The sequence below is a fragment of the Pantherophis guttatus genome, chromosome 4 (genome assembly GCF_059756535.1).
Source record: "Pantherophis guttatus breed Tessera chromosome 4, ASM5975653v1, whole genome shotgun sequence".
Taxonomy (NCBI): Eukaryota; Metazoa; Chordata; class Lepidosauria; order Squamata; family Colubridae; genus Pantherophis; species Pantherophis guttatus.
Window position 1 is genome coordinate 115631360 of NC_142066.1, and position 21375 is coordinate 115652734.

A 21375-nucleotide genomic window follows, 5' to 3' on the forward strand; every position below is an offset into this window, starting at 1 on the left:
TCGTGCCGGTTTTCGCGCCTCCATGCTTGCTGCCGCCGGCTTCTGTCCCTGTGGGGCGGATCCGGCAGGTTTCCTTGCTTCTGGTGAGATCGGGGCTGAGTGCATCGCGCCCCGTCCGCCGTGCCTCCAAGCACCGGGACATAGCGGCAGCGCCTCGTCAGAGCAGATCTCGGCGCTTGTCCCACCCCTGCGGGCCTAATCCAGCGACCGTCCCGTCAGGCTTCTGCGGGCGACGCTGCGCCAGGCGGCCTCAAAGGATCCAATTTGACCGCCGTGAGTGGCTGCTGGGGGGGTGCGGCGTGGCTTTTGGTTGCTCGCCACCCTCCCGCCGTTTATCAACCGGCCTGGTTGCCATCCCTGAGTGGTGACCTCCAGAGTGGCGCCAGGGGAATAGCGCGGTCATCGGTCGAGCGTGGGCGGGCCACCATTTAGTCCCTACACCACCGTGCGGCCGCCATTTTGTCCCTACACCACCGCGCGGCCGCCATTTTGAACATTGGGCAAACATTGGACTGGAATCTTTTCCTCCTCGGCGCCAACCTTCGGCCACTTTCACGCCCACAGCAGCCGGACTCCGAGCTGTGGACAATCCTCCGCCTCCCTCACAGTTCGATTTCCAGACGATGCTGTCTACGGCATTAGCATCTATTATGGCGGCTGGAGCGCAAACAGCGGCTCAGACGTCCGCAGCAGGGACTTCCTCAGGCGTGTTGGCTGCTTCAGGATCACGCAGGGCTCGTTCCCCTTCTCCGCGAGAGTCTGTTTCGTCTATGGGTTCGGCCCAGGAAGAGGAGGGCCCTGAAGACCTCAAAATCTCCGAGGATGAAGGACTGGTACCTGACTCTCCGGCCTTTACGGGCCTGTTTCGTTCCGCATTGTTCAAGTCTCTCCTTCACAAGGCTCGTCTGACAACTAATTTGGGATCTGTGGGGGCTCAACCCCCGGCGACCCCGTCTGAGACCGGTCCTCACGATGCTTTGTTTAAACAAGTCAAGCAGGAGAAGGACTTCATTCCGTGCCCTCAACTGTTCACGGATGTTTTGCAAGCTCCTTGGGCCCAACCGGGGTCATCTACTACGCCAAGCAATCTAGACAAAAAACTGTTCTGTGCGGCGCCTGAGCTGGAGGCAATGTTGGACTTGCCCGCAGTGGACGCACCAGTGGCGGCCCTCACTTCTCAATTGATGGTTTCGTCTGACCCGCTTGAAGGTCTGAAATCTGAAGACAGACGCACTGAATTGGCCTTTCGTAGGTCACATCAGGCTGTGGCCTGGACTGTCCGAACTGCCACGGCCACTTCATTCTTCAATAGGGCCTCTTTGATATGGTTGCGTCAGTTTCAAGAACGGCTCCCTCCGGAAGATACCCGTTTGTGTCACGACATTAACAAGATTATTGTAGCCACAGAATACTCGGCGGACGCTTCGTTGAACTCTGTCAAGTTCGCTTCTCGGGCGCTGGCGACTTCCGTCACATCGCGACGCCTTTTCTGGTTGCGGCCGTGGAAGGCTGATGTTAAAGCCAAATGGAAATTGGCGGCGGCCCGAATCTTTTTGGTGCTGCATTGGAGCCAGTCCTCGTTGAGGACAAAGACAAACGCAAAATTATGCCATCGTCTTTCCGCAGACAGGAGAGACGTTATATTCCATACACGCAGTGTCAGCCCTTTCGTTCATATTCGGGGCAGGGAGGCCCCTCTTCATACCGGCAGTCGTTCCCAACTTCCGACCGCTTCACGGACAGACACCGATTTAGGGACTGTGGCAGACCTCAGACCGCTTCAAAGCGTTCCTATCGTGGGTCCAATTCTAGGCCCTTTAGAAGGGGCAAATGACTCGCCGACTCCGGGACCTGTGGGTGGACGTCTCCAAGCCTTTCGTCATCAGTGGTCCCGGTCCACTCCGGACGAGTGGGTGCGTCGCACGATTTTGGAGGGCCTCGCGATCGAGTTCACAGATAGGCCTCCTCGACGTTTCATCCGGTGCCCAGTTCCTCTGTTGACGGATTCTCGCAGATTGATGGGGGAGGAGATATCACACCTACTGGAGATCAAAGCGATCGAACCGGTTCCGTTGGACCAGCTGGGGACCGGGTTTTACTCGGTCCTGTTTTTGGTGCCCAAGAACTCTGGCGGTGTCAAGGGGATTCTCAACCTCAAGGATTTGAACCGAGCAGTACATTACCGTCGTTTCAAGATGCACTCTCTTCGGTCCATTCTGGCATCTATTCGTCGAGGGGACCTTATGCAGTCAGTGGACTTGCGAGAGGCTTACCTACATGTTCCAGTACTTCCTTCGCATCGGCAGTTTCTTCAATTCGAGTATGCGGGCAGGCATTACCAGTATTGTGCAATGCCGTTCGGTCTTTCCTCGGCTCCCAGAACCTTCACCAAGTTGGTGGCAGTGGTGGCCGCATCTCTCAGTGCCGTTACGGTGAGACTTTTATGTTACCTGGACGACATTTTAGTCCTTTCCTCGTCCCGGACACAAGCGGAGAGGGAGATAGACAGGGTGCTTTCGGCTTTCCAGGAGCACGGATTCACAATCAACTTGGACAAGAGCCAGCTCGTCCCTTCGACAGCAATATTGCACCTCGGGACCCTCATAGATTCCGAGAAAGGTCAAGTTTTCCTCTCGTCGGAAAGGGTGAAGAGCATCAGGTCGCTTCTAGACCAAGTCCTGTCCCGGAGGGCAATCCCTCTATTGACACTATCGAGATTGTTGGGGAAGATGGTCGTGTGTTTCCGCATTGTACCATGGGCTCGCAGACACTCCCGCCCGCTTCAATGGCTTCTTCTCCCGTTCCAGAGGAAAGGCTGCTCCAACTCGGAAAGAAAGGTGCCCGTGCCTCCCCGAGTCAGACTGTCGCGTTGGTGGAGATCGCCGGCCATCCTGAGAGGCTGCGACTTTCTGGAACTGGACCGGGTCGTGATCACCACCGATGCCAGTCTCCATGGCTGGGGAGCCCACCTGGGTACCCAGGTGGCCCAGGGACGATGGTCTCAGGAGGAACGTGTTCAGAGTATCAACCTTCTAGAGCTGCGAGCCATTCGTCTTGCCCTTCTACATTTCCTACCGATTGTTCGGGGTCGTCACGTCCTGATACTCACGGACAATATGTCCGCCAAGGCGCACGTGAACCGGGAAGGGGGGACAAAGTCACAGACTTTAATGCTCGAGTCGGTACGTCTGTTCAATTGGGCGGAAAGACATCTGGCCTCAATTCTCGCGGACCACATTTCCGGGAAGGCCAACACCCAAGCGGGTTGGCTCAGCAGGGAAGTGATAGATCAGGCCAAGTGGCAACTGCTTCCCAGTCTATTTCAGGAGGCGTCTTTTCGCTTTGGTCGACCGGTGATGGATCTGTTTGCCAGTCCTGCCAACGCCCAACTTCCCCGGTTCATCACTCGGTATCCGGCTCCAGCGGCGGAAAACACAAACGCTCAGGTGTCGTTGGCCATCCGATCTGCTATACGCCTTCCCTCCAATCACGTTGATTCAGCAGGTGATCCGGAAGATGATAGCGGAGAGGGCGGAACTGCTACTGGTAGCGCCACATTGGCCACGCAGACCGTGGTTCGCAGATCTTGTGGAGTTTTCGGTGGCGGATCCGTGGGTGATCCCTCCACATCGGATCGTGCTGTGTCAAGGGGCCATACGTCATCCCGAGCCCCAGTGGCTGCAGTTGGCCGTTTGGCGTTTGAGCGTGTCATCCTGAAGAAAGGCTGTTTGCTGGACTCGGTGATTGGTACGATTCAATCGGCCCGTCGACCGTCCACGATGAGGATCTACGAAGCTTCGTGGAAAGCCTTTTGCGGTTGGTGCACGACAGCCCATGTGGATCCAACGTCTGCGACGATACAGGATGTTCTCATCTTTCTGCAAGTGGGTCTAGACAAAGGGCTGTCTCCTGCCACTCTCCGTCGTCAGGTGGCGGCCTTGGCCACTGTGCTGTCCTTTCTCCGTACACTTCCTTGTCTCATCATCCATGGGTGAAGGGGTTCCTTCATGGAGCTACGAACCTGAGACCGCCTACTGTTCATCGTTATCCTTCTTGGGATTTGTCTTTGGTTTTACGGGCCCTCACGGAGTCACCGTTTGAACTTCTTGGTTCTGTTTCTCTTAAGTTCCTGTCGTTCAAAGTTGCTTTCCTGCTGGCGATCACATCAGCAAGGGGCGTTTCGGAACTCGCAGTGTTATCTGTCAGGAAGGACTTGTGCATTTTTCATGCTAATACCGTAGTCCTGCGGATGGACCCTGCGTTTACGCCCAAAGTTAATTCGTGGTTTCATCGTGCGCAGGAATTAGTTCTTCCAGACTTCTGTCCGTCTCCGAGGCATCACCGTGAGGTCCTTTGGCACACTCTGGACGTGCGCAGGGCCTTGAGGTGCTACATGCGTAGAACGGTGTCATTTCGGAAGACGGAGGCTCTTTTTGTCTCGTTCCATCCTGCGTCCATGGGTCAGAAGGTGTCATCGGCCACGATCGGTCGTTGGATTAAGGCCTGTATTGTGTTGGCATATGAGGGTCAGCACCGTCCTGTCCCGAGGAATAATTTGCCTCATTCGACTCGGAGTGCAGCTACTTCGGCTGCGTGGGCTACCCAGGCTTCGGTGTTGGACATCTGTAGGGCGGCTACCTGGACTTCTTTGTCGCCATTTATTAGACATTACAGATTGATGCTTACGCCTCGGCCGAGGCGTCTTTTGGAAGGAGAGTTTTGCAGGCAGTTGTTTCTGGTTCTGCTGGGGGGACTAGTGTTTTGCCCGACCCTGGGAGTTAGGCTTGGGTATGTCCCAATGCTGGAGTGTAGTAGCAGCGTTCTGGAAAATGGACATTGACTTACCTGAATGTCCTTTTTCGGAACGCTGCGTATACACTCCATTTCCCTCCCTTTGTTGTATTTGTTGTGGTTGAGTGTTTTGTTTTTTAATAAAGTTGTTTGTGGTTCACCTATTGTGTCTTCGTTCAAGTCTGGGGATCAGTGGGAAAAGGGGGAGTGGAGAGAGCACAGAGGAGGAGTTAAATTGTAAAAAAAGTTCTCTCAGTTGCTGTCGGATAGGAGAGTTTACCCAATGCTGGAGTGTATACGCAGCGTTCCGAAAAAGGACATTCAGGTAAGTCAATGTCCATTTTTTTCAGTGGGCCCAGGGTAGAATTGTATAACTAAGTATCATCTATCTGCATATTAATGATACCTCACTCTGAATTGATAGATGTCATGTCCTCCAGTGGTCCCATAAGATGTTGAATAGGATAGGGGACTGAACCCTGAGGCTTTCCGATTAGATAGCCTTGATTTATGAATAATTGTTTAAAAACTGTTCAAAGTTACAATGTACAAGTTACAAAGAATGTTTTATGATCTCTAAAGAACTTCCAGGTGTTGTATCACATTGTACCATACACATAGCCCAATTACAGATTGCATTTTGGATCCTTGACAGTTGGTTTGCATTAACAACCTGTTGCAGCATCCTGCAGTGATGTGACCAGGAATTCTAGGAAAAAACACTCATTGAAAAGAATGGATTTGCTTAATGACCATGTTATTTACTTAACTGCTCTAAGATTCAGGTGAAAAATGGGGTCCAATTACTTGTGTGCCTCATAAATATAACCAAAATTCTGATTTCAATTATGATTGTAAACTACTCACACACACACACACACACACACACACACACACACATATACATATCCCCACAATCACATTTAGACCTGTCACCATTTAGGTGACAGTAAAACCATTGTAATATTATTTCTCCAACTCTCAACACTTGGTTTAGTAGAATACTATAGACAACAGTACTAAAAGCTGCTGAGAGATCTAGGAAAGCAAGGATTGTTGTGCCACATTTATCTAAATGTTGCTACAAATCATGATCTGTGAGAGTGGTTAATACAGGTTTTGTCCCATGTGTAGGATTGAATCAAAATAGCCAAGAAACTAAATAATATATGTTCTCATGAGGTTTATTGCACTCTTCTAAACTTCTGCAGTAGGTCATCATTTTCTCCATAAGGAGAGATTTAATTTAGACAGTAGATGGCTACTCTAGTTGTCCAAACCTGCTTCTAAGAAGTAGAGGAACTCGTGCTTGGTATATTTCTTCCTCTCAAAAAGATATTTTTTATGCTCTTGATTTAGAATCGAATCCCCTCTTTGGTTGCTTTTATTAGCCAGGCAGAGTACAGTTTTCTTCTGTGAGTGGTAGAACCAGAGGATTTTGACCACTTTCTTGGGGTCCTGTACACCACTTTAGAAGTCTCCCAGATAATATCAAGGAATCACCTTCTGTTACCTTAATAGGGTTGTCTGGCTTTCAACTCAGAGTAAACGTGAGTAATTTTATTTGTAAAGTGTTTAGCCAGATAATCATAGTTTACACTGCCTGGATCTTCAGCCCATGCTTCTCCAAAAGAATATTTTCAAGACTGTAGATGCAGGAAGGGCAGATGGGTAATTATGCCTTGTTACCTTTATTGTTCCCAGAGTAGGGTCATCTGTGGGTTCTTACTTATACCAAATCACATTTCCTGCTTTTTTTTTACCACTGTCAGTCATTCTAGACTTCATTTCTCAGAGTTCTTCAGGAGTTGCATAGAATCTACCGGGGGCGGGAGGGCAGGGCGGGGGGAGATCTGTATAGACAAATAAAAATTAGGGCAAAACAAAAGACACAATTGCCTTCCAGATCCTGATGATTATACCATTAGAGTTTTACCACGCATCCTATCATACAGTGTGTATGCAATGTACATTTTAAGTATAAATTGATAGCAATAGCATTTAGACTTATATACCACTTCATAGTGCTTACAGCACTCTCTAGGTGGTTTACAGAGTCAGCATATTCCAACAATCTGGATCCTCATTTTACCATTGTTCCCAGAGTAGGGTCATCCGTGGGTTCTTCCTTATACCAAATCACATTTCCTGCTTTTTTTTTTATTATTATTATTACCACTGTCGGTCATTCTAGACTTTATTTCTCAGAGTTCTTCAGGAGTTGCATAGAATCCACCGGGGGGGGGGGTGGGATTCTACTGGAAGGCTGAGTCAATTTTGAGCCTGGTGAGATTCGAACTGCCAAATTGCAGGCAGTCAGCAGAAGTAGCCTGCAGTACTGCATTCTAACCACTGCGCCACCTCAGTGGCATAGGATGTGAAAACAGCTGTTCACTTTTTTTTTTAATTTGGTAGATTGATACCCTGCTCAAGTCAACTTACATTCCCTTCACTCTTATACGTACTACACAATGATGTATAATAGATTGGACTAAAAAAGAATCTTCCAAAATCAGTGAGGCTCCATGATAGACAACCGCCTTGAACCTAGGTCTTCCTAGCGCTAAACCAATTTTTGAACAGCTTACACCATACTGGATTTCTTGATGTCTTTGGATAAACTACACAACCTCTTAAATCTTTTATAGATTCCTCATATCTATATCCTGGACATAAACTGTTTCAACTTCTCCCCTCAGGATGATGCTATAGGGCCCTGATGGCGAACCTATGGCATGTGTGCCACAGGTGGCACATGGAACCATATCTGTGGGCACGTGAGTATTGCCCTAGCTCAGTTCAGGGCATGTGCACACCAACCAGCTGATTTTCGGGCCTTCCAGGCCCACTGGAAGTCAGGAAACAGGCTGTTTCTGGTCTCCGGAGGGCCTCCGGGGGGTGGGGAAGGCTGCTTTTATCTTCCCCAGGCTCCTAGAAAGGCTCTGGAGCCTGGGGAGGGAGAAAAATGGGCCTTCTGGTCCCACCGGAAGTCAGGAAACGGGCCATTTCCGGCCTCCAGAGGGCCTCTGGAGGGTGGCGAAGGCTGTTTTCACCCTCCCCAGGCTCCAAGAAAGCCTCTGGAGCCTGGGAGGGTGAAAAATGGGCATATGGGGGGAGCGCGGAGGGGGTCACACATGCATACGTGGGGGGGCAGGATGCATTGAATTATGGGTGTGGGTACGCGTGCGAGCGACCCCCCCGCTTCCCCCGCTTTTGGGATGCGACGGCAAAAAGGTTAGCCATCACTGCTATAGGGCAATGATGGTGAACCTTTTAGAGACGGAATGCCCAAACTGCAACCCAAAATCCACATGTTTATCGTAAAGTGCCAACACGGCAATTTAACTTGAATACTGAGGTTTTACTACCTATAATAATGATAAACAAGGAGACAATGAAAAACATGATAAATGCATTTTTATGCCCCTTCATTTTTTTCTGCTTTTGAAATATTACGTTTAGCAACAATAAAAAGAAAAACTTTCGTAATATCTTTTTAAATGTTCTCTTTCCCTCCCTCTTTCTCTCTTCCCTCCTTCTCTCTTTCCCTCCCTCTCTTTCCCTTCCTCTCTGTTTCTCTCTCTCTCCTCCCCTTCCTCCTTTTCTCTCTCTGTTTCTCTCTCTGTCCCTCCCCCTCTCTCCCCCTCTTTCTCTCCGTTTCTCTCCCTCTCTCTTTCCCTCCCTCTCCCCCTCTCTTTCTCTTTCTTTTTCCTACCCTTTCCCTCTCTCTATCTCTCTCTTTCTCTCTTTTCCCCCTCTTTCCCCCCCTGCTCCCTGGGGTGGGAAAGAACCCCTGAACTGGTACTGGGTGGTGGGAATCTGACATCCAGAGGCTGATGAGATAAGGAGCAGCGTGCTGAAGACCAGCTGGCCGGTGGGGAGGCGGGGCATCACAATACAGGCAGCTCTGCAGGAAAAGCAACTGATATCAGGGAGGTGAGAGCTAGCTGACGCCGCCGCAGGGTTGCATTGTGGCTCCGTGTCGTAATGGGATCCAGGAGGGGGGGAACCGCATCTCCCCCATTGTTGAAGCACGCTAAATTTCAATTCCAACTTCATGATATCTTTTTCTTTTGTGAGAAGTTGAAATTGATTGAGTGAACTTTTTTTTTAGTCCCACAAACAAAATGTTTCCCTGCAAATGGCAGCGAGAAATGTGACAGAGCAATGTGAATGAGCTGGGCTGGGGTGATGGCACGTGTGCCCACAGAGAGGGCTCTGAGTGCCACCTCTGGCATGCATGCCATAGGTTCGCCACCACAGCTTTAGGGCATTACATGCCAAAACAACTAGACACAGGAACAGTTTTTTCCCTTGTGCCATCATTCCGCTGAACACATAATCCTCATGTTCTATGTCTACATATATTTACTCACGTTGCATTGCTGTAGTTTTACTTTTATCCTTCTTATCTACTATCCCCTCTTATTGGTATCATATTATGATTATTATTACTCTGTTGCGTTGCATGTATATTGAGAGCTTCTGCACCGGAGACAATTTCTTATGTGTCTAATCACACTTGGTCAAATAAAGTATTCTATTCTTAAAAAAATTATTTTAACAGAAATTAACAGTTTTATTAGAGAAATGAAGCAAGCAATCATAGCAACCATTCTTGGCTTAGTTATACAGTCTAAGCCCATGATGGTGAACCTATGGAGCCATATCTGTGGGCACGTGAGTGTTCCCCAGCTCAGCTCCAGTGCACATGCGTGTGCTGGCCACCTGATTTTCAGGCCTTCAGGTGTCACCAGAAGTCAGGGTATGAGCCATTTCCAGCCTCCAGAGGACCTCTGGGAGGTAGGGAAGGCCATTTCTGCCCTCCCCAGGCTCCAAGAAAGCCTCTGGAGCCTGGGGAGGGCGAAAAATGGGCCTACCTGGCCCATCGTGCCATTGCGTGCCAAAAATGGGGAAAGCATGGGGAGGTCATGCACACATGTATGGGGGTGGGGCACATTGAATTGTGGGTGTGGGCACGCACACACACAACCCCCCCATGCTCCCCCCGCTTTTGGCACGCGACAGCAAAAAAGTTAGCCATCACTGGTCTAAGCAGACACACAACATGTTCTTTCCCTGTTTCTTGGAAAGTAGATTTATGTCTGTTTTCTCTTTTATTATCTCTCACATCTTAATATTACTGTCCCTTGCATCTCTGCTTTTTTCCCCCATCAATGTAATTCACATATTGAGAGTCAATGGTCTCTTTTGTCACTTCTCTTGCGGACTGGCAATGAATTTTGCTAGTAGCTTTACCATGTTAGTAAAATGTTTAATCAAGAATTGAGGACAATAGCAAAGGAAGAAATAAGAAATAGTTAAAAGGGGTTCCTGCAGCTGACAAATTATTAGCTAAACTACAATTCTGTGCATAATAATATGGATTGATTATAGATACCGGAATATAATATTCAACATCCTAAGAAACTCTTTTATATTGAATTATATTGTTGATCCCTCTAGTTCACTGTTGTCTATACTTATATCTATTAGCCATTTCTCTCTTTATTTTTCCCATGAAAGGCTGCCTATCCAATTGCTTTTTGCTTCTTGATAATGCTTCATGTTCTAGTGCATAGGTTTGCTGTTGCTATTGATTATTCTTCCCCAATTCTTAATGGAAGTGTTTTCCTTTATTTGTAAAACAATTTAGTAGTTTTTGTTGCATCTTAGAAAAGATGAACTGAGAGCTTCACAGCTGGGTGATGTCTGAAATGGGTAGTCTTATATTTAACTCTCAGAAGGGTGCTGTATGAGATGAGGCAGATTATTCTGCTTTTGATGCTACCCGTTTTTATCATTCAGCAAACATTAGGAAGTATTTAATTTTAAATCTTGATGTTATATTTTTCTTCAATATTAGTGCTGTGTACAAGAATATATACATTCTGTTAATAGTTACTTGTATGCAGTCTGGTGTAGATTTTCAGTTCATATTTATTCAAATGGCTAAGCATTTTAATGATTTAAGAGTTTCAAGATTATTGTATTCAAGGGATAATTTGATCACTTAAATAATTTGATCACTTAAATAAAAAAAAGATGAGTTTTTCTTCTATCATCTAGTATTCAGTATTAATATTTCTTATAGATTGTGTGACTTTCCTGCTCATCGTGTTTCATGTAATCTTATTTTCAGTTCATTTTTCATTTCATACACAGTTAGAGTCTGATTACTAATTTAATTATCCAGAAATAGTTTAGGATGACCTTTGAGCTTTTTCTCATTTTCTGTTTTGAAAAATAAGAATTGACTAAAAGTATTTTTAGTCCTTTTTTAGCTCTTTTCAGGTGCACTCTTAGTGACTAAGGAGCAGGAGTATTTTTAAAAAAATATAATCAGTTATTTTAGTAAATGCATGTTTCCCCCTCCCCCTCCTTGTATTGGCTATTTTGCTATTGTCTGTGTGAATGGGCAGGAAATTAAATAACTTCCACTGTGGTCAGACTTTTTCTGGGGGTAGTTTGGAAGGGCAATGCTGGAAAGGGAAAGGATAATTCCCAGATTGATGTTGTATTTCCTTTAAAAAATTGCTCCTCAGGCTGCGTAAGAAAAAAAATATACCAAAAGAAAATAGACTATATAGTGGACTTCCAATGAAATCTGGGAATCATAGCTTTAGAAAAATTAAAATTTATGCTTCCCATATTGTGATGATGCAAAAGTCAGATATTGCTGGTAATACCCTCTCTGTTGTATCCCTTCATTAGTTATATTATTTACCATTTATTGGAGAGGTATACTTCTGTAGTGGGGAGCCTTTCTCCTTATGAAAGATTGGAAGCTCCTTGCAAGTCTAAAAAGCTTATAAAACCAGGATTTTAAATTGCATGAGGAATCCCTTTCAGTAGGAAAGATATCCTGGGACAAGGATACTCTTAGGAGGTAGAAAATGGCAGGATGTGTACAGTGAGTAATTTAAATATTTAATTAAGCTGCTGAAAAGTCTATGAAAAGTTTAATGATTCTTAATAAAATAACTAAACTTTGTGTTAATGAAGTTATTTAGGCAACTCATCCATGTTTTTCTTCTCCCTCTCTTGTCATCAGCTTTTACAATGGGTTGCAGACTAAATAAATTGGAAAAACATGATGACAAACGGCCTGGAAACATCTATTCCACTTTGAAGAGGCCCCAGGTTGAAATGAAAACTGATATTTTCTATGAATACCACTTTCTAGATTTTACAACTTTAAGTAATGGTAAGTCTTTCCTCTCTTTTCAACATACTATACATAGATAAGTCAAAATGATAAAAGCTCAGCTTTAAAAGTCTTAGCAGCATTGTATCAATTCTATATATTGGGGAGAAGCAAAGTTTTTGTGGATTGAAGCTGGGCTCTTTAATTACATTATTGTTTTGGACAGGTAAACATTATAGTAAATATAGTGGTATCATTGATGTGCAAAACTGGAATTATGTGGTTTCTATGTGGTAGTTGTTTGGATTTTGGAATCCATATAACAAAGACATAATTATGCAGAAATGCTAGGTATTGCTCATAATGGATTCTTGATCTTGGCTAAGTTGTTTCCAAAGTTCCTTCCAACATGATGATTTGATGAAGGAGGAGATGTGATTTTCATTGTGCCCATGAGAGAGAGAAATGGAGTAAAAAATGAAGTGCTATTTATTACTTAAAAGATGGCATAATGTATTTATCAGGTAAACTTAGATAACCTTTAGATAAACAATTGTACAGTTGTTTTTTATCACTTTTCATATATACATTCAATAGTTCTGTGATCTAGCCTAAAGAAAAGAGTTGTATTTCTGCGAGGCAATGCAAAGGATTTGAAGTGAAACCAGCATTTGCAATCAATAATTTATATTTTGTGTATATGAATTTTTTGTACCTATAAATTGCTTTGGTTATAGCTTGTAACTTTCACATTAAATACATAAGAAAGTTTTCCATAGTGTGTACAAACTGATTTGTTATATTGCATTTTTTTAAGAACTTGAATGAGTGAAATGTGAATTATGAAAATATATATTCATGTCTTGCTACATATATACATTTTGATTTTTCCTTAGAAATTGGTAATTCTTATTTTTATTGAATATAAGAATCTCAAACTAAATTGTTTTTAAATTTTACATTATAATTCAAAGATATGACACTCTTTCCTGACCCATTCAGTATTGTTTCTTTTTAAAAACAATTGCTGTGTTAAAAATAGCTTATATGAAAAGGGAGTCTCTGACTGAGAGCATAGTCATGTAAAATGCTCAGATTTCTGACTTAGCTGGCATTATTTTTGGAAAATTAAATTCTCTTCATTTAGTTGTAGCATTAAAGGTTTGTTACTATTTTTGCTTTGTAGGAAAAGGAAATGTAGAGTCTATAAAAAGAGAATCTGCTTCCTGTTTAATTTCACAGAATGCAAAATGAGGCTAGTAACCGTACAAAATAATAATGTCAATTTTGTGTCATAAAGAAATTATATCATGTATCTTGTAACAATATCTATTTTCTAGGCATTTTAAATTTGATCCATTTCCTGCTTAAATCTTTAAAAAAATTTCAGATTTGATTTGTCTTCTAATACTGGCAAACTTCAAATATATGAACTACATATAAAATAAAACAAGTGCAAAGGAAGGTAATGTAATCCACATGCACTGGGTATCAGGAAATAAAAGTAGTTCAAAATGGGGTAAAATGTAGATTATATTGATGTAGTTAGGGGGGAAAATTAAAGGCCATATAATCTGTTAACCTTCAGTTATTTTTTTCCAGTCAATTCAAGTGAAATTTGAGCCTGTGGCAGCCTAAATGGGGGACAACAGGCTTCAATTGAACTCTGGCAAGACTGAATGGCTTTTGGCTTATTGAGAAGTGTTGGATAGAGCTTCTTATGATTATTCTTATATTCCCATAACATCTTTACTGTACAAGTAGTCCTTGATTTACAACAGTTCAGTTAGTGACCATTCAAAGTTATAACAGCACTGAAAAAAGTGACTTATGACCGTTTTTCAGAGTTACAACCTTTGCAAAGTTCCCATGATCATGTGATCAAAATTCAGATGCTTGGCAACTGGTTCATACTTAAGACTGTTGCTATTGCCCAAGGTCATGCGATCACTTTTTGCAACCTTCTGACATGCAAAGTCAGAATGGGGAAGCCAGATTTTCGCTTTACAACTGTGTTACTAGCCTAACAATTGCAGTGGTTCACTTAACAACTGTGGCAAGAAAGATCATAAACTCACTTAACAAACGTCTCACTTAACAACAGAAATTTTGAGCTCAATTGTGGTTGTAACTCAAGGACTCCCTGTATTAGTGTACATATAGCAATAGCACTTAAATTTATATACCGTTTCACAGTGCTTTTCAGTCCTCTCTAAGCCGTTTTACAGAGCCAGCATATTGACCCATGCTTATCATATAAAGTGTTCCCTACCCAAAGGTTTTCATAGGTCACAAGGTGTTGTTTCCCCTTACCATAAAGAAACCTCAAGGTCCATAATCCTATATGGAATATAATTGCTAGAATAAGCAAAAGTATTGTAGAAGTGCAAGAGTTATACAATTTTAAAAATATGGCTTTGTTAAATATGGCTTTATTAATATGATAAGTCATATCCCTCAACATTGATAGCTGATTGCAATTTTTCCTATAAATAATCTTGACACTGACTATTCAAAAAGAAATGGTATGTAACTAAATACACACAAGCATTCTTACTTAGGGCCTGAATTCTCTTTTTTGTTCTATTTCAAGTGAAATAATCCTAGTACAACACAATTTTTATTCATTTTTTCAATCGTTGTTTTGCCAAATTATTTGAGTATCTTGTTTTCCAGTGTTAGGAGTAATATAATTAGATACATTATATCAATATAAAAGCAGAAGAAATAAAGAGATAAAATAAGTATCCTGTTAGTTTCTCATTTTCAGTATAACATCTAGCTCATCTTTCTTTTTTCTTTCTGTATCAAGAATTTAGGAGTGGAGTAATAGGCTAAAGTGTAAAGTAGACCACAGTGATACTGTATAATCAGTTTCTGGCCCTTTTGCATTAAATACCAAAGTGTTTTGAACTCTTGCAAACAGAGTATTCATTCTAGATAAATCCATTGGAGACAGAATCATAATTCCATGTAGCACATTTTCCCATTGCATATAAAGACAACACAATTATGGTATTGCAATATCCATTTTCTTCTATATCTTCTCACCAATCTATGAATGAATAAATACACATTCTCCTAGAATAATGCTAGCCGTATTTTCTCCTTAAACTGAAAGTATCCAGCATTAGTTGCAGGATGTGTAACATCTAGGGTACTTTACTAGCTATTCCATCAGCAGTACTGTCAAGTGACCTGTAGCATATGGGATTATCCAGATGTTTATTGGTCGCTTAAGTCTGATATGGACATGCTTCCTTTGCTCTGGTACACAATCGGCTTCATCTGCCTCCATTCCACTGTTGTCTTTCATTGTGTCCCTTGTGGCTTTGGTTGTTTCCTGCTTGCCTTGTTTTTGGTGCTCTTAGTTTGTCAGCACTACACTTCCTTTGACAAAAAAAATTGGGCTCAAGAGCAAAAGCAAAGCAATTAGTGTGGCAGAAAGTTAACTAAAGAGGCACAGGTGTAAGCATCCATGGTGGTGGTGGTCAAAATAGTTAATGCACATGGATGACTGTAACATCATGCAGAAACTGCAATTTATATTCTTGCATCTAATTTCAGGACACACAAGAGTGGCACGATGATGTGGCTATAAATAAAGTTATTAAGGTGTTATGATTTATTATGGATGCTGCTGTAGCAAGCTTTGCAGGTTAATTTTATGTGGTCATCATATGCAAAGCAAAGACAAAATGGGGAGTGGAGAGAGTGACAGAATAGGCAGAGAAAGAGCAAGCAAGTAACTAAAGAAACAACAAGGTCGGTGGAGGAGAAGAAGATAGCATTGTGATTAACACCAGCTGTCTGCAATTACTGTAAGTTCAAATCTCACCAGGCTCAAAGTTGACTCAGCCTTCCATCCTTTCTAAGGTAGGTAAATTGAGGACCCAGTTTGTGGGGGCAATAAGCTGACTTTGTATAAATATACAAAAGTATGAAGGCTATTGCTTAACGCACTGTAAGCCGCCCTGAGTCTCCGGAGAAGGGCGGCATATAAATCAAATTAAAAAAAAAAAAAGATAGGAAGGAAAATATGGGCAGGGAGAGGAGCAAGGGAAAGAAGCTGAACTTTGAGTTAGAAGGTTATCATCTTATTCTTGGCCAGGGTGGATAAAAGTTGATGATTTTTCTTAATATAAACATTTACCACTCTATTATATCACCACAAATCTTAATTTCCAAATAACACAACTCAGTATTTAATTACAATTATTTACCCTAAATTCTATCTAAATGCCCATCCTATGACCCATTACATTAAATCTTTAAATCCTAATCTCTTTTAACTAACAGCTATATTTCTTAGGCTTATCACACATTATACTCTTCATTATATGCAGAATCATTTCATTATTACAATCTTACAATTGTGGGGGGAAAAAATTGTTTTGATTTTTATTTTGAAAGATGTAATGGTGGAGATTTGGGAAAGAGCTCGATAAAGAGGAGAAAGCGATTGTACCTATTTTTGTCCGGATTAATGCTCAGTTCTTAAAATATGTATTTTATGTTTGTTTTTTTTAAAAAATAATAATTTTTTTCAAAAAAAAGTTGATTTTTTTTAAATAAAAAATTGGATTTTTAAAATTTAAACCAGATTTTTAAAATTTTTATCAAATTTATTTTAATAAAATGCTTTTGGAATAAAAATATCTAAAGATAGTTTTCTATTTGAGATACATTAATAATTTAGTTTATTCAGCATGAAATGGAGCTTAGTTATGTCACATCAGGTTGAATATTCTGTAGTATTTAAATTTTTTTAATAATTGAATTAATAAATAATTCAATGAATCCAAGCTCTGCAAGCTGAGACAACATGCACTGCATTGATGCATTCACACAATTCCACAGTAACCATGAGATAAATAATAAAACAAAGTTCAGGAATATTCCTTTATCCCATTGTTTTTCAAATCTGTGTACACTACAAACTGTATGATTGTTTGAAGAGAAATGCATCTGTACCACCAGGCTTTAAGTGTGAGGAGGAAGGGCAAGCAATAAAAATGAAAGTGAAATCTTCTAAGCAGATTATAAATATAATATTAAAGAGCACCTATCATTTCAGATCTATCATGGCAGCGCCTGTTAGTGGGCATTCACTCACCTGCTGCCTGCCACATTCCTGACCTTGTGTCACTGCCATTAAAATGAATGGGACGGCCGGTGAGTCAACAGCCAGTCAGAGGAAGAGCCACTGAGGGACAGAGATGACAGTTGCTGTTTAAAAATTATAATTTAAATTGAGTTGATTTAAATCAAGCCTTTTTACTAGTGACTTAAATCATGATTTAAATCATGATTTAAATCAAAATCACCTGTTCTTGGCTGCACTGGAGACCAGGCCAGTAAAGTTGAACCTTCCTTATTCCTCTCACCTTAAGTCCAAAGAGTGAATGAGTGCAGCCTTAATCACCAAATGGAAAGTTAACAGTGGTTTTAATGTACAGTAGAGTTACTATATAATTGTGCAAAGGTGGAATGAATGATAATTAAATTGGCCTGTTACCTGTTCTGAACTGAAGAATCATTTTCCAGTCCTGAGTTTTCATTTATCTAGTGAAAGGCCCATCAGCTTGAAGGTGTTAGACATTTCTCTCATGGTTGTAGTGAATGTTTACCTGTGATGTCTAGTGACATCTAGAGGAAGGGAAATTAAGCTGGAGGAAACAATCATCTGCTTTGCTTAACACATCCCTCAAGTATATAATCAGGAAATCATCAGGGCTAGAAATATGAAATATAGGGAATGGCAAAACTGACAGCAAATTTCATGCTGGCCTAATTTTGTGCCAACTCAGGGATGGGTAGATATCTCTTAATTCAGTAGGAAAGAAGATCCATACAAGGTCATATATACTTCTCTCCCTTGCCAACTGCTGCTGATTGAAGATATGACCGTTATCTATCACAAGTTGTAAAAAGGGGGCTGCAAGTAGCTCTTATAGGAATAATATGTTATGACTGAACCATTATTTTTGGCATTCAGCCATTCTGATAACTGGCATTTTTTAGATGCAAGAAATACAACTTTTTCAGCAAAGCAATTGCTGACAGTTCTTGGAATTGAAGTAATGTATAAACATCTGTAGGACAGACAGATTGGAAAAGCTTGGCTTAAATGATCTACTATGAATAGTAAATAGGAAGAAAAATCTACAGGGAATTATTATAAAAAAGCAAATATACTCTGTGTGTGTGTGTGTATAAACTGTATGTGAGTACAGACGCACACACATGCACATATATATATACACATATTCTCAAATGATCTAGTACAAATTCTTTTGTAACAGTTAATTTGGATTATAGAATGATTTAAATGAATTTCATAGTGGGTAAGAGAGCATGACTTATATTAGAGATTTTCAGTGCATGCTTCATTTAAAGAGTCGGGGCATGGAAGAGTGCATTTTTTCCTATATTCACTTCTGTCTCCAATGTATCAGAAATTAATACTGCCCATTTCTGTTTTCTCTGTTACACAGTTTATGAAAGTATTCCAGGCTTCTGTTTATGTACTGTTTTTATGTCTACAATTAGTCTAAGAAACAAAGTTTCAAGCCAATTATATTTTATTTTCAATTAAGCAGAATAATTTCCTTGGTACTTCCAAACAGGTAATCAGCAAATCATAAGGAAAGCTTTTTCAGTAACTGCGTATATACAGATGAAGGTAAAAGTGTAGTTACCTATGGTAAGCACTTACTTTGCATGTAGAAAGATATACAAACTTAGTGGCTTAGTTAACAAACCATGGTTATACATGTGAATCTACTAGTGCTGGGCAAGGTAATCCAGTCCAATATTATGGTGCTTCCATGTCTCTTATTTCTTATACTGTATATTTCCCCATGATCTGGATAGCCTCTACCCTGCTGGTGTTTCAAAGGGTTTTGAAGACCTGGCTGTAAGCGTAAAAAACATCCCCTCCCGGAATATGTGGATTTATTTTTGTTCTTGTCCAGTTTGTTGGACCCTTGCCGTCTTCATTCTTCATTTTTGTCTATAATATTTTTCTTGTTTTAAGCATTTTTATTTGTAAAATAAATCCTTAGGAGTTGGACAATATATAAATTTAATTAATAATAATAAAAAGAAGAAAAATCTATTTGGTTAAGCATAAAGCTGCTGTGGTAAATATATTGTTAGCAATTTACATATACTTTAGATTACATACTCAAAGTTTCATTTAATCTAAAATGGTGATGCTGCTTGCTCAACTTGAGGTAGAAGTTCATAAGAAAATACACAAACACAGAGACACATACACACGTTTCTGTATTATTTGAGAAGCACAGTACACAAATTGAGATAATTTTTTAAAATAACCAATTAGGTAAGTTTGCACTTTGGAGCTTATGGCCAAGGTCCAACATGTGCATTTTGATAGACCATCTTGTAATAATGAGAAATTGCTTAAACACCCACACAACTGCTGCTTGATAGACAGATGGTTAAAATCTTTTCCCCCCAAGTGGTGACAGCTTCCCTACTGAGAGAAGATGGGAAATCTTGTCTTTTGACTAGGAGTTAATGTAAACCAATTGAGGATAAAGGAATGTACATTATTCTCATGGAGGGAAAAAATAAACTTTGGTGAATGTCACTAATGAACCAACCAAGACAAATTGTAATTGCTTTGGCTGGGTAAGCAATACAAATTGTATTCCATAGGGTGTGTTCTCCATAGTGTAGAAATGGGAGGTGCCAGTCTGGGATTCAGTATGCTCTAGCTCTATGTCCTGAGTTGAAACTTCTGAAGATCCGCCTCCCTGGTGACGTCTCTTCAGTTTGTTTCAACTCAGCCCTAGCTCATGGTTGCAACCTTAAGCTCCTGAGCTTTGAGTTGGATTTAATAATTATTCCCTGGACTTTGTTATTATTTTTTTTGTTGTTGTTGTTGTTTTTGTTGTTGTTTTTTTCTCTACTAATCTGTTGTAGCTGTGATTGGCAGAAATAGCAGGTAGACTATGGGGAATCTCTCCGCTTCTGGATTGAGTGTGTGTGTGGGGGGGTGGCTGTTGCTCTCCCCCCAACCTCCCCTACACTTTTAAAGCTCTGAGGGGGCTATCCGGCTGGCTTTGGCCCTGGACCCTTAAAAAATCGCCTTTTCTGCCTGCAGGAGGCTGCGTTGGACCCAGGGGACGCACGCGCCATTTCGGCTTGCTGCGGCGTCCCTTTCATCACCGCCTCTCAGCTGAGAGGCGCAGCGGCTTTTTTTTGTCCTTTTCTCGCCGTTTGGGGGCTGTTTGCAGTCGCGCCAGCCTCTTTCAGCCTGGGCGCTGCTTTTTGGTGATTGCCTGTGCCTGGCTGCATTGCTACGATCGGAGGGGCGTTGCCAGGCACTTTGAGCTAGGTGTAAGTCGTGGCGGCCTTCGTTCCCGCGCAAATTTTGGCAGCCATTTGTCCGGGCGACTTTGTTTCCCCAGCCTTTCTGGGCACAGAGCTGGTGATTCCTGATTGGCAGAGGGCATCTGGACATTGACCAGCGCAAAGTCTGTATTTGTCTGCGGGCTTGCTTAGCGGCCTGACCTGCGGCCTTTTTGATCACCCCCGAAGACTGCCTTCTTTGAACTGTGGCTGTTGGAGGCGGCCATTTTGACTTCAACGGCGGCCATTTTGTCAGGCCAGTATAATTCCCTTTCCTCTCCGGTTGGGAAGACTTTGCCCTTTTCTGTGGATTTCTGGACAGGACAACAGACTTTAGAATTATGGGGGATACTGACAGGCAAGCATCTTTTTCTGCTGAGGGTTCTTGGTCTCCCCCTCTTATCAGAGGCAGAGCTGTTTCTAGGCCTCGAATGGCCAGTGTTGCTGCAGCTAACAAAATCAGGGCCAAGGCCAGGGCTCGCTCAGGGCGTTCCAAGGCCGAGGAAAAGACTGCCCAAGTTAGACAACGTGCCTTGGACAGAGCATTTGCAAAGGCCGCTGCCATTAATGCATCTACAGAATCCTCTCATGCTTCTGTGTCTGCTCAGCCTCTATCTGGTCAAGATGTGGAAACTGCTGCTCTTCAGACTGTGCATTCTGCAGTTTCTCAGCCTGGGCTTTCTACTGTTGTGGCTGGGCCTTCTAGTCAGTGGTCTCCAGAGATGCAGCCTGAGCCTCAGCCGATCCTGGGGCCTTCTGGGTCCAGTAGACATCCTGAAGCTACTTTTACCCCACTGTGGCTGGCCTTCGCCAGGGTGAGGGGTGGAACCAGATGTTTCTACCTCTATGAAGGCTTGGATAGAGCAGGCAATTAGACAGGGCAGAAGGCATGCAGCTTCAATCGCAGGCTTTTACACAAATGTACACTTTTAGATCTGAGGCTGAGACTCAGGGTTATGATCCCCCTGAGGATTACCAGGGGCTGATTTCACCTTCTCCATCTGAATTAGCTGACTATGTAGAAGACTATCTAGAGGAAGGGGAGATATCTGATG

General features: G+C 42.4%; 1 protein-coding gene across 2 annotated transcripts in view; it reads left to right on the top strand.

Moving 5' to 3' along the window:
• The window catches only part of RFTN1 (raftlin, lipid raft linker 1), a 156063-nt gene that overhangs the window by 24850 nt on the left and 109838 nt on the right, over positions 1–21375 (top strand). For both annotated transcript variants that reach the window (XM_087892593.1, XM_034402668.3), the window contains exon 2: positions 11846–11998. In XM_087892593.1, coding sequence (XP_087748719.1) covers positions 11854–11998 — 145 coding nt within the window. In that variant the 5' untranslated portion in view covers positions 11846–11853. The remainder of the gene's footprint in view (positions 1–11845; positions 11999–21375) is intronic.